Source organism: Simochromis diagramma, unplaced genomic scaffold (genome assembly GCF_900408965.1).
Source record: "Simochromis diagramma unplaced genomic scaffold, fSimDia1.1 OVJJ01000235.1, whole genome shotgun sequence".
Lineage (NCBI taxonomy): Eukaryota > Metazoa > Chordata > Actinopteri > Cichliformes > Cichlidae > Simochromis > Simochromis diagramma.
The window spans coordinates 194,790-208,647 of NW_024386861.1; the positions used below are offsets into that span (position 1 = coordinate 194,790).

Below are 13,858 nucleotides of genomic sequence, written 5' to 3' on the forward strand. Positions count from 1 at the left end.
AGCATGTGCCTTTCAAAGTCATACTGCGTCAGTAATCTACTTGAAGATGCATGAAAGGCAGATGAAAGGATCTCATGTTTGAACAAATAGACATCACTGTCCCATTACCTAGAAGTATCTGAGTTTCCTAATCATGTTATCTTGACTGTTGACTGATGTGTGATTTACTAGCTGGAGTTTCAGTATCTAGAAGGTTGCAGTGTTGTGCAATTCCAAAATCCACCGAGAGATAAGATGGAAACACGTTTGCTTCAGCCGGAAGGCAAATTCCCTTTTTTCATTTATTTACAGATTCCTCTGTAGTTACACCTTGTATACTAAGTGAGCATTGTATTCATTATAACATAAATTATTAAACATCCTTATCTGACACATGGCTTGTTGTAAATCTACATGTAAGAACTTTGAAATATGTTAAGGACCAGTATAGAGATTCAAATCAACTCTGCAAAAACACACTAAAGACAGACGAACGGTTGATGAAGGATTGTGTATGCATCATCTTGATTGACTTTATCCTTTTAAAAATTACAGATAGATGTTAAAACAATGTCTCTTAATCACTTATTAAATACTTTATCATTTGTACATCTCACGGTCCTCATACCAGAGGCTCCAAGCCAGAGCGGTCCCTGACCTCCTCAGTCTCAATGTCACTTGTGGTTTCCAGGTCCAGATAAGTGACAAGGATACAAAGCTCCACTCAGAAAAAGAGTCTGATCACAGACACGGGGGCAAGTTTACATATCATTATGCCAAGCTCCAAAATATTAAGTTTCCAGACTAAGACACCAAACCGATATCATGTGGAGTAATAAGATATGGATGTTTATTTTATGCTTTGACTCTTCAAAACCTGAAATGGGCATGCATGCTGCAGAGGTGGCATTACCAGCAGAGGGAGACAGTATATTCAAAGCCAAGAAGTCGGTAGGGAGCAAGGTAGGTATGATTAAGCACATTGCAGAAGCAATGATGGTACGCAGCAAATATGTGTTTACATGTAAATGTGTAATAATGTCTCAAACACTTTCCTATGATTGTTTTAATGTTGGCTTCAAATACAGTATCACCCTCTGCTGGTACTGCAGCTCACTACAACTTATTGCAACTTCTGCCTCTCCAAAGTGTGATACGACACAGTGGACTGGCGTGTCTCGTGTCTATTACACGTTTTGTCGTGATACTGGGCTGAGGACACACTGCGTGAAGTTGGCTCATTGTACAAAATGCAGTTTAGTCTTAGAGTGCAGTGAACGGGCACTGTACATCCCCTTATAGTTACAGGACATCTTTTCTGTGAAAGCAGCTGCTTCCCAGTTGGGTGATGTGACTTTCAACAAAGAGAAAGACGCCATGCAGCACAGAGACGGTACAAAGTTCCACATCTATGAATACAACAGACGGCACTACCTGCATACAGCGAGTGACCAGTGTAAGGGTTGATATGTTAAGCAGACACAGCGTGTAATACTAGGGCACTATAATTATGATGACATTCAAAAATAGGAAAATGTTGTTGATGTTATGACAATCAAAGGTAACAAACAAACCTGCCCTACAATGTGAGGTGTGCACACAGGGCCACACACAGACCTAGCAGGACCAGCAGGACCAGAGATGGGTTTGCATTATCATTCACTCATGATTATTCCAGTGCAAAAAATAAGAACGACCAAGTGCAAGCTACAGAGAAGTTTCTGTCTGATACCCTGTATGGGCAGATTAAATGTATCTGAGTTTATGGTAAAGGATAACCAGGCAAATAATGTAATGAAGCATAAGACTTCCACACCATACTTATCACATCAAAATGCTACTGCTGAGAGAAACTGCTGCACACTGTTTAATAGGGATGGGTACCAGTATCCGGTAACATGATGGCACCGGTTCTGACATAAACGGTAGTAACCAGACCGAAAAGCAGCGCACATTTTGGTGCTTTTTTTTTTCCTGAGCTGTCACACACTTTAGATTCTAGCCAATCATTTTACCTTTGCGAGCATAGTAGGCGGGCCCAGGTACGTACGTTCTTTTAGAGCAGAGCTACAGATTAAAACGAAGCTGTCAAAGTCTGGCTGTACTTCACAGCAAAAGATGCAAACTCAGCAGCAACAAGTGCTTTAAGCTGATACTGTGATACTGTCAAAGGAGGTAACACCTCGAATCTGATCAAACACCTGACGACGCATAGCGTTTTTTGAAAAGCCGAGAAATGCGCCGTATTTGATAGCTTGCTGCGAGACCTCACACTGAGCGCATCTACTGCGGGTGTGGTGCCTGTTATCGGACCTGGAGTTAGCAACATCCCCCAAAAACCCGAAGAGGAGAGTCCTGGCCCCTAGCCCTGCCAGTGTAGCAGAAATGATGAGGATGATGATGCAGCAGCAGCCGTTCTTCTCTGCGTGAGTAGCTTAATGTTGTTCGTGTGTAACTTACGTTGAGTAGGCTAACCACGTTATTACATTAATGCACGTAAGGTGAACTAGCAAACACCATCGTAGTTACATGCGGCTGTCTTCTTGTTTGATGGCAGATACTCCCTTCACCCTGGCCAAAAAGGCTAAAATGACCCAAGAAAAAGTGGAAAACAGTTAAACATGAGAGGTTTTTGGATAAAGTTTGTGTTTTTTCCATTGTTTAAGCTTCCAGCCAAGAGTGATACCATATATGCCCTATAGCTGCAGAATCCATGGATGCCTGGATGTTAAACTTACTTGTTAGACCTGGTAAAGCAGCCACACTGATGTTTTTATTAACCCTTTAAGACCTACCATAGAACCAAGTCTGCCAGAGCTCATATTATATTTTTACATGCTGTAGTGCTATTTTTGGGAGCATTTCAAGTTGATATACATCAATACAACCATTATAGCCCATATTTTAATAATATGTCTGCATTAAGTGCATAGTAATTACATAAATTGCAAAAAACTGCAATAAACTACAAAAAAATTGAAAATCATTTTTGTTTTTGTAACATATATTTCTAGTTAGAGAAATTTAAGAGGCTTATCCCTCAAAACTGTAAATACAAAAAAGTTGCACAAAATAGTTTCCCACCACAGGAAATTTATTTTGAGTGTCTTCATAGTTTTATTTTTGAAATACACCTATTTTTATATAATGCAGGAAAAACGGAAATAAATATTATACTGCAAAATTGCAAAAAAACAGCATATGCATCAAAATAAACTATTTCCAGCAGTGCAATATGAGTCCTAAGCATCCCAGAAACGACACAGAAAGTCCTAAAGTCAAACATAACTTTTAAAAACACAAGTATAGGCTCATAAGGCCCTCATGGTAAAAAACTACATTTCCTCAAAATGACGTCACTTCCGGTTTTGGGCAGGTCATTGCAGACATGCGATAGTTCACGCTGATGGACGTAGGAAGTGTTAGGAACAGCTGATCGGATCGGCAAAGTGTGTTTCTGGAATATTATGCTTTTGTTGCTGCAAGTGCTTTTTATACAGTTTTTGCAAAGCTTTATGTGGAAGGAAACCGTGACCGAGGACAAGCTGATGGCATAAGATGTAAGTACAACTCCTCCGGTTTCATATGCAAAAACAATTATTGTGCTAGCTTACGTGGTTGCAGTGCTACCGGGATTTAAAAATAGTTACGCAAAATGGAGCGTGTCTGCTCTGGCCTGCTTTAAAGGGTTAAAGATGGGAGAATTTAGACAATTTTCCAACTCTTAGTGATGCCGCAGTGATTATTTGACTTTGGGACCTGCAGCGGACTTTAGGCCCAGACATGGCTAATGACTTCAGTCTTAAAGAGCGGATACCTGTAGACTGGACAAGAGTAAACTGGACTTGAGATGTGAGAAAAGAGCTTTTGTTGGGGATGGCAAGGCCAGTCCAGTTCACATCTTCTTCCAGTGGGAACAGTGGGAAAGTGTAAATGTAACTTGTAAATATGACAGATATACGTGGATTTTATACAATAAACTGCTTGTGTAGGAATAATTACAAAACGAAAGATACACATCAATCTCTTCTAAGAGCTCAGTGTAAGATAAACGGATTACATTTAATATTATGTGATAGAATAATTTCATTAGATGCTATTTATAAAGCTGTTAATATATGTATATATTGGTGGATGTCAACAAAGTTTTTAATAAGGGGTTCAAGTCCAAAAAAGAAGAAAGCCACTGTGTTTATTCCTCTGTAATCACTGCCGGTGGAAAAAGGGATGTGACCCTAAAAATCATCAGCTTTAGTTTGGAGCGGTTTTACAACTACCTTTGGAAAGTGTTCTGGCAGATACAGATGAACTTTGATTTTGTTTCATGAACTCATCAAGAGGAGGTGGGGCCAGGCCATGAAGAATTTTATACACAAGTACAGTAACTCCAAATGTGATCATGTTTTCCCAATTTAAGAAACCGTACTTTGTTAAAGGTTTACAGTGATAGTATGAAATTGTCTTTTTAACAAACTGATTTTAGTGAATTCTCATCTGCTATTGTTGTTTCTGTTTACATTCAAGCATCAGGTGGTGCAGAGGTACAATGTGACATCACTGTAGACTGTAGACCGCCTGCTAACCCAGCATCCGCTGTTTTTACGATTACTGGTGATCTTAACCACATCTCACTGAACAGATGCAAAGTTTTTGCACAAAGTATATCAATTACCAGGCCTGCTGTATGTAAATACTAATACATACAGTCCAATCAACCTTCTTCTTAACAGGCATTACCATAATCTAGTCTAATGTGAGTTACTGCTTTCAAATGACAACTTGTATCCACAGTGGACAGAAGAGGAACTGGAGGCACTGCAGGGCTGCTTTGAGTCTACAGGCAAATTACATATACTCTATTTTTAGGACTAGTCTCAAGACTTTCCTTTTTCATGAAGCTTATACTTGGGCCGGGACGATGTGATCTTTTAGTAATGCTGCTATAGGCTCAGACTACTGTGGGCGTTCTTGCTCACCCCTGCAGCATGTCAGTACATTTTTATCTTCTTTCTTCCACCGTCTGTTCTGTTCTGTCTTTCTATGGTATAGCTTTTCTTTCCTTTCCCTTTCCCCTCACTCCCCAACAAGTCACAGCAAACAGCTTTCTGCCCTAAACTCTGAGAATATTTTGGTTATAAAGCCACTACAGTTTGTAGACTGTAGTTTATAGATTAAGCAAAATCACTAATTCACTGTGTGATATTAAAAAGATCATTTTAATTTTGTTACAGAGGATGGTAATCAAATCAAGTCACTTTTATTGTCACGTCACATTACTGGTGCAGCACATGCACACATGATAAAACCAACCTTTATTTGTCCGGTTTTAAACATTCAACATGAACCGTAAAACAAACTGTAAAAAACAACTATTTCCTCAAACAGCTACAGATGAGTGAAATGTAAAGTGAAGCAACACAGATATGGACAAGAAAAGCCTGCAGCTTATAGAGGTAGATGTTACATAACAAGATTACAAATACAAATTCTTCAATTTCAATTACTTATTAAGAAAAATCCCTAAATTTGGATTTTTATTCAAACACTGAAATAAGTGGTACATGTGTTGACTTTAGAAATGAAAAGAAGCTCACTTTCTGTTGGCACGAAGACAGACGGCTCAGTGTATTCTGCACGCTGCAAAAGAAAACACGTCATTACAAAATACTTTTAAAACTAAATGAACAGCAGACAAACGTGCACTAGGTGAAACATTTTACCGTGTACAGTTCTGTGTTTTCATGACTGGTGGGCACCTGCTGTCCTCTGAGAGGGAAAATACGCACACATTCAATTGTCTTGGCACTAAGATAGAAACCGTTTGTTTAAACAAATGTACAAATAAAAGGCACCAAAATACATAAACAAGTCAGGTATAGATGGATTTTAAGAACTCAAGTTACGATTAACATACTTGACCTTAAATAATATGGGATAGAATTTGTAGCCATTTATCTGACAATTATCTAACCTCTCTGAGCTATAATAATCTCTTACCTGTAGCATTTCTTTGTGTGAATAAATCCAAGGATGACTCCAGATATGATGATAACTACAAGCACTCCAATTACAGCATAGAAAGAGAGAGATAAAGGTGTTTCTGTTGGTCTGGTGGTGACTTCATGGCTTCCATTGGCTAAAAAAAGAAAAACAAATCAGAAAAGTACGATAGGTACGCGTTATTTATAAATCAAAATCATGATATTAACCTCTGTTGCTATAGAGTCGTGTAATATATTCTTTACATTAAGTGATTTTTTTTTAAATTTAACTTTTATACTGCTTAGCAGCAAATTTTTTTATTTTTATTTTTTGTTTAATTGCTAGTTTCTCTAAAAATAAAAAAAAAAGGTATGTGGGCACAGCTCACTGTCCACAGCTTCATTGTTGCTTGTTATGTTACTAGTTATCAATAAAAGTGACTCACAATTATAAAAGGTATTAAATCCACACTTTACCTTCCACAGTGACATTGAGCTGGAGCTTATATGTTCCTCCAGTCTGTACACACTCACAGGTGTAGCTCCCGCCGTCCTCTGCTGTTAAATTTGTCAGGTGGAGAAACACAGTCTGATTTTCTGTCATCAGTGTGAACCTGGAGTCACATCCATGAAAAAAGTTGTGTCCATGTTTATACAGCAGCCTGCACTCTTCTCCTCTGCTCCTCTGTGTGCTGATCTTACACACTGTCAGCATGATAACGCTCAGCGTTTCGTTGCTGCATATTCGAGTGACATCTGGTTGTTTGTCAATGATTTTCATAAGAATCTCCGTACCAGCTGAAATATGTTCCAATAGAAAACATTATTAAATAATATCATTTGCTGTATATCCATAATACATGACCAACATTAACTGCTAATATATTCCTTTTAAACACTTTGACAAGACAAATTAACAGCAGAAAAACAACTTTACATGAAAGTTATACATTTTAATAGAAAATTAGCTCTTACACAATACCTTTGTTGTCTGTACAGAAAGTCAGCAGCAGAACAAACCACAGTTTCCATCTACCCATACTGGTCAAGACATCTAAACAACCGTTAACTGCTGCTTGAAGTGTACACTGTAGTCTACTGCAGGGTTAAAGATATACACACTGCTTTGCACACATACACCCAAACCTCAGATCACCAGCTGTCACAGAGGTGAGTCAAGGAAGGAAGTGCTGATATTTCTGCTTTTTATGTTCGAACTGGAAGAAAGAAGAAATGCAAAAAAACAGAAAAGAAAACATACAAATTTATTTGAATTTCTTTATGGTTACTTTCAACACCTCGTTTAATGAAATTCAAGAAGCAAAAAATTATTTTCAAAATAAGACCTAACATTAGTAAATGTAACAGTTACATATGATTGCTCCGTTACCTACGAACAAACACAACACAACATCAAACACACACCCAAAATACAAGTAAATATGTAGGCTACCCCACACCTTTGTGAGCAAGAAACGCTGTATGCACCTCACTGCACCATGCATATCTGCATTGTGAGCGTGTGTCTTTGCCAGAAAACAGTGTGGTATTGATCCACCCTTGTCATAAGTCAAACCAGTCAAACCAGGCACAAACACACTCTACGATAGTTTAAATGTCAGTCTACGTGAATTATTTCACGTCCAAGAAGTGGGGGAATGTCCTATTCTTTTTGTCAGACAGACAGACCACAGGTGGTGAGGATGGGAGGATGCATGTCTGCTGAGCTCACCGTCAGCACTGGATCTCCACAGGGCTAGGAAGTGTATTACCACCCTCTCTGTACAGTGTTTTTGTACATAGTAAATACTATGATTCTTCCATTCCTTGTTTTATTTCTTTTTCCTTTTTTCAGTTGCTTTGTCTTTATCTTTAAAAAGTGTAATTGACCTGGAGAGCTCTGCACAAGAATTCCAGTGTGCACAAACTGTTGGTCCTGTGCGCAAATGGCAAATAAAAATCTTGAATCTTGAATATTCTAAACTGTCAGGGATGTAAGAGATGACATTTTTGTATTCAGCCTCATCAGTTTCCTCCAAGGTTTCTCTCTGGACTTCTCTTCTAACTCAACCGGTGCTGGTGTGTTCTTAGGTGAGTGACTTTTAAGCTTATTTGCTTTAGATGGGGCAGCACAGCGGCACAATAGTTAGCACTGTTAACTGATAGCAAGGAGGTCCTGAGTAGTAATTGGTAATTCTCAGTTGCCCAGTGGTGAATGTGAGTGTGTATGGTTGTCTGTTTCTATGTGTTGGCCCTGCGACAGGCTGGCTAGCCCTATGGTAGCTGGGTCGCCCCCCCCGGCAACCCTGACAAGGACAAGTGGAAGAGAACGGATGGATGCCTTCGACCTACTGACTACACCACATAAACTCTTTTCCCTCTCTGCAATAAGATCATACAATAGGGAGACCTGTTCCCAACAGAACAGGGTAGAGCAATTTGGGAGCTACACCTATTTTTAGCAGATAGACCTGATTATTGACCTCTATGTAAATCTCACCGTTCCTTTTCCTCAAACTTAAATTGATATTTGATGGTTTGTTAGATGTCAATCATAGTATGTTGTTAGTCTGAGAAGATGAACTGCTGAAAGAACCACTCCTTTTCCCATACTCTCTGGCTTACCCTTCACCTGGCACAGCAGTCCAGCATATCGATGTGTTCCTGGGCCTTTCTGTGCCAAGACGTAGGTATCCACCAGTTTTCCTGCCTTTGTTGCTGTGTCAGGGTCATGCTCCTTGACCCACATCTTCACTTCTAGATAAAGCGCTCCAGCACAACAGCTACCATATTTTCCTCTTTTGTGGATGTACAGTAACCAACACCTTTGCAAGTCCCTCAGATGGGTGTATATCTTTTGGGAGATTTTTTCGCTGGGGTGTCAGGGGACCTGGATCATCATTATCAACAAATATCTCTACAGAGTTCATATTTATTCAACACTGCTTCTTTCCGTTTGTAGAATGAGCTGGATCCATGGCCACAAAGGCACTCCTAGCTTTGCATGTTAACAATTGAATGAGACGAATTGCCCACTCATGCTTTGGTGATTTATAAACAGTTTCCAGCCTTTCAAAAGTTGTCAAAAATTGTTCAACATCATCATCTTCCTCCAATCTCACCAGTTTAGGCTCCCCAGGTGGCAATCTCGTGGTTCATGCTGTGGACCAGCCTACCCTGCTTACCTCCGAATCCGTTTAGAGCTGAGTAACCTGGAGGCTGAAGAGCCTGAGCTCCTGTTCTTGTTTTTCTGTTTCTTCCTCTTTTATCCCTCCCAATGTGAAACTGCATGAAGGTCTCAAATATCTGGGCCGAACTGGAGGGTCTTGCTTCTGATGTTTTATCAGGGTTCACTGTAAAATGGCAGTCATCCTCAGTGGCTCCCCGTACAGCCCCCTCTTGCTCTGTTATGGTGGCTTGTTATAGTGTTGCTGCTTCTCCTGTCCCATCTGTAGATTCGTAGGAGGCATTTTTAGAAGTTTCTTCAATGACATCTACAGGAAGCGGTGTCTGAAAAGGGCTGGGAAAATCATCAGAGACCCCAGTCACCCATCACATGGACTCTTCACCCTCCTGCCCTCTGGGAGGTGCTACAGGAGCCTCCGGACAAAGACCACCAGGTACCGGAACAGCTTCTTCCCCTACAGCTGTCAGACTCCTGAACTCTGCCTCCTGACATCTGACCCACGTTAAACTCATGGACTGAACATACACACACCCACAACCACTAACACTTTATACAGCCTCTGTAGGAAGTAGCCACATATTTCACTGATCTTAACTGCACTACTGTATTATTCTGTATAAACAATCATTCTGAACAATATGATAATTATAATTCTACAGCTGTTTACAACTGTTCATAACTTGCATGTTTCTGTATAGTTTCATATTTATATCCTGTTCATAGCCTGTACATACTTATAGTTATTGCATATTCATAACATACCTTCATGCCATGTACATTGTAACATACCCATAATAGACCCATTTTTGTACCCTCAGACCTATAACAGACCTATTTCTGTAATATATCTATATACCTATATTATTGCTCATATATATTTTGTAATATATCTAAATCATGGCTAAAGCACTTCTGGATGGATGCAAACTGCATATCGTTGCCTTGTACTTATGACATGTGCAATGACAATAAAGTTGTATTGTATTGTATTGTATTGTATAGCCAGTGGCTCCTCCCACTCCTTGAAATAACAATTAAATATCAATTAAGGATTACATAAGTTAATAGCAATGCTTAAGCTGTCATTCAAATATAATGATAATAAATTAACACTGGGAACATTAACACCAGTATATTTAGAAAGTGCTCCAGTTCCGTAAACTGGAGCCCCCCCCCCCCCCCGTACTACACTTGGCACATTCCCTCCCATGAACTTAACCATAGAAGGAGACCAAAAAACAGTTACTGGGTTTTTGCCAGATGGAGGAGAGGTGAGAAACAGATTAGACAGGAATCTTACAATCTTAACCAATTCTCTTCATGATGTTAAAATTAATGTGGCATCAATATAACAACAATTAGATTTACAACACTGCAGTACGCTTAGAGATCACAGGACTCCCTGTGACATTGTTTACCATGTGAACCTCCCACTTTAAGAACAAATCTAGGTCATAAGACTCAGTAGTTGTTGATTGATTTTAGAAGGAAGTGGCAGTGGTCAAAGGAGGGCTCCTAGGTGTTTCATTATCTGCAATGGAGACTAACCTTTGGGAGATGGAAAGTTGCCTCTCTGGTGCTACCAACAGAAGTTGGTATACTTGTATCCTCCCAGTTTACTTCCTGTACATTGGAGGTGGAGGTCTTGTCATGTGTGTTGCATATTATTACTATTATTTCAACTGCTATTAAAAAAAAACCCTAAGCAATAACTTCTTTTTAGCAGTGTGTATGATAGTGGTTTCTGAAGCCTTAACGTATAGACTGCAAAACTGGTTCACACAGGCCGGTCCAAGTATTGTCAGGAAACCTGAGTCATACTGAAACTCTGAGCTTATCGCTTCACCACAGCTCCCTCGGCCTCTCTCACTCCTGACCCACAAAAACCTCTGTGTCTTTAACGTATGCATGCAGGCGCTACTTCAAAAGCCATATTTGCTTGTCTTTAGTAATCTCCTCCACAACACAATATGGCCATCGTGTGGCTTCAAAGCATTGTATTGTATTCTGCAATCCCCACAAGTTGCCTCAATCTTAAAACCAATATATCATAAATATATAAATGTATTAAAAACCTGTTTGTTTGATGGTGTTGAGACATTTGGGCTTTTAGCATCTTCAGTATATTAAAGCAATTGTAATATTTTATGCTATGTAAAAATTATTGCCACACCATCCTCTGACAAACTGAATCACTTGTCATGTCATGTAAGTTCTAATGTGGCTCAGTTTGCCATGTTAATTTGGATAAGAGCACTCGCAAGATGCCAAAATATGAATGTATTCGTATTGAGTTTTAAGAGTTTAAACAAGAATAACGAATGAGCAGGTTAATGCAGTGTTTACCCTCTGACAGACTGACCACTCACCATCCTGCAACCCTGAATTATTATCATTATAAGCTTTTCTGTATTTATTTATGTAATGGCATGTATGCTATTGCTAATTGTTGAAGAGGGGAAAAAAGTCTGAAGAATAAAATCCAGGGGGCCATCAAACATTTGTGCTCAGGGGGTCTGTAGGTGATGATCTGCATGTTGAAGGTAACTGAAGTGCAAATGAGTGCGTAAGGACAGGAACTTGATACAGGAAGCATGATGATGGTGATCAGTCAAAGCAACAACTCATTTACACCTGCAAAAAAAAACCAACCTCTACGTGTGTCACTGGTGATTATTGTTTCACACAGTGTTTTACAGTGAAATCTCAAAGTGCGTCAAGATGACATCCGGTTTCTTAAAGTTTACATTAAACTTTAAGAAACTTTTGATTATTACTGTACTGCTACCACAGCATTGAAGGTATTTGACAAACTGAATATGTGATTTTTAAAAAGTCCAAAAGTCCAATTGTTTAATTCTGTTATACAACACAGTACGCTTTAAAACACTTCAGCTTTAATTTCAAAGTTTGAAACATTAAACATGAACTTTAAAACATTAAAATAACATGTACTCATACAAAACAGATAGCAAAGCAACATTGATTTGTATACAGCAGCTTCTGCTTTAATTTGTATTGGGAAATAATAATAATAACATTAATAACAATACATTACTCCTTAATGTGCATCACGCCTCTTCAGACATTTAAATAAATAGTATGCATGTTAAATTTTAACATGTTAGAGATCGTAAATTGAATTCTCTGTTTGCATGAAGACTTCGTATGGCTCAATCTGTTCAGCTTGCTGCAAAAGAAAACACGAAGTCAAAGTGAAGCCAAAGTAAAGTAAAATGCACATTATGAACGTGCAACATTTTACCGTGTACAGTTCTGTGTTTTCAAAGATGGTTATAGGCGCATGTCGCCTTCTGTTGGACAAATAACATGAAAACATGGGGATTGAAACTTCTGTATTTGGCACTCAGATAAAACAAATGTTTTATGCATTATGTTATATTTACTTATGTCAGATATGCATGGATTTTTTTTTAAAAGAGCCTTTGCATGATAAAAGCTCACCTCTCCTAAAAACTAAATTTATTAAAGATTTTTAAAAAGAAAATTTCATTAGATATTATGTGAAAGAATTTTTATTAGATGATATTTAAATGGCTGTAATGCTTTACTAATGAGTCTTTCCCTGCCTGGGTAACAAAAATCTCTTACCTGTTGTATTTCTTGCTGTAGACCAGTCCAAGAATAACTCCAGATGTGATGATGAACACAGCTGATCCAGCTGCAGCATAGAAGAAAGTTACTTCTGCAGAACTGTTTGTGGTGGCATTGACTCCGTCTACATTATTTAAAAACTCTGAAAAGTAAAACAGGTTCTAATCAATTATAAGGGAACATTAGGATGCTACGCATTCTTGCCTGTCATGTAATATTAACTTGTATTAAGTGTGTTGTCATAGATTTAAATTTATAATTGGTTTGGTCAGATTAACTGCTTCACATTTTTCATTAAATAAAGCAGTTTGATTTCTTTGACAATTACAGCAGACGTGTCAGTGATAATTATTATTACAATGTTACCACTGCAGAAAATTAACAGAGAAATACATAAAGTGTAAATCATAAAAGTTATTAAATAAATCCACAGTTTACCTTCCACAGTTACACTGAGATGAAGCTTTTTTGATCCTCCAGTCTGTACACACTCACAGGTGTAGTTCCCGCCGTCCTCTGCTGTTAAATGTGTCAGGTGGAGAAACACAGTCTGATTTTCTGTCATCAGTGTGAACCTGGAGTCACATCCATGCTCAAAGTCGTGTCCATGTCGATACATCAGGCTACAGTTTTCTCCTCTGCTCCTCTCTGTTTGAATCTTACACACTATCAGCAGGATAACTTTTGTTGTTTCATTGGTGCACAGTGGAGTGACATCTGGTTCTTTACTAATGGTTTTCACACGGCGCTCCTGGAAAGCTGCAGTACAAAAAAATAAAAGTTAGTTCAGTATGAATTACAGCTGCTAAGTTAGCACTGCCTGTATTAAAATAAATAATAAATAATAAATAAAACATTTATTGGTAAAGGAAATATTCTCACTCTAAAAACCAACATATATTAACCGTTCAACATCAAAAACGCTCTACATAAGCGATCCTTTAGAAATAAAAGTAACTCGTGCACGATACCTTTTCTGCCTGTACAGAACAACAGCAGAAGCAGAGCAAACCACAGTTTCCATCTACCCATACTGGTCAATACATCTAAACAACTCTTTAACTGCTGCTGGTTGTGTACACTGTACTCTACTGTA

General features: G+C 38.6%; 2 protein-coding genes across 4 annotated transcripts; both read right to left on the minus strand.

The window, feature by feature from the left end:
* Positions 1-5,224: 5,224 nt before the first annotated feature.
* Positions 5,225-7,378, minus strand: LOC120733245. Its single transcript, XM_040031318.1, has 5 exons — positions 6,943-7,378; positions 6,438-6,758; positions 5,977-6,115; positions 5,700-5,745; positions 5,225-5,616 (listed from the first exon to the last, which is right to left on the minus strand). The coding sequence occupies exons 1-5, from the start codon at positions 6,998-7,000 to the stop codon at positions 5,518-5,520; spliced, it is 663 nt and encodes a 220-aa protein (XP_039887252.1). The 5' UTR covers positions 7,001-7,378; the 3' UTR covers positions 5,225-5,517.
* A 4,591-nt stretch (positions 7,379-11,969) lies between these two features.
* Positions 11,970-13,858, minus strand: LOC120733244. Of its 3 annotated transcripts, XM_040031316.1 has the most exons (5): positions 13,734-13,858; positions 13,201-13,521; positions 12,760-12,904; positions 12,413-12,461; positions 11,978-12,337 (listed from the first exon to the last, which is right to left on the minus strand). In XM_040031316.1, exons 1-5 carry the CDS (start codon positions 13,792-13,794, stop codon positions 12,272-12,274), a joined length of 642 nt encoding a protein of 213 aa, XP_039887250.1. In that variant the 5' UTR covers positions 13,795-13,858; the 3' UTR covers positions 11,978-12,271. The 3 variants fall into 3 exon arrangements, with proteins under 3 accessions (XP_039887251.1, XP_039887249.1, XP_039887250.1); XM_040031317.1 differs by having other exon boundaries at positions 11,970-12,461; positions 12,760-12,829; XM_040031315.1 differs by having other exon boundaries at positions 11,974-12,461.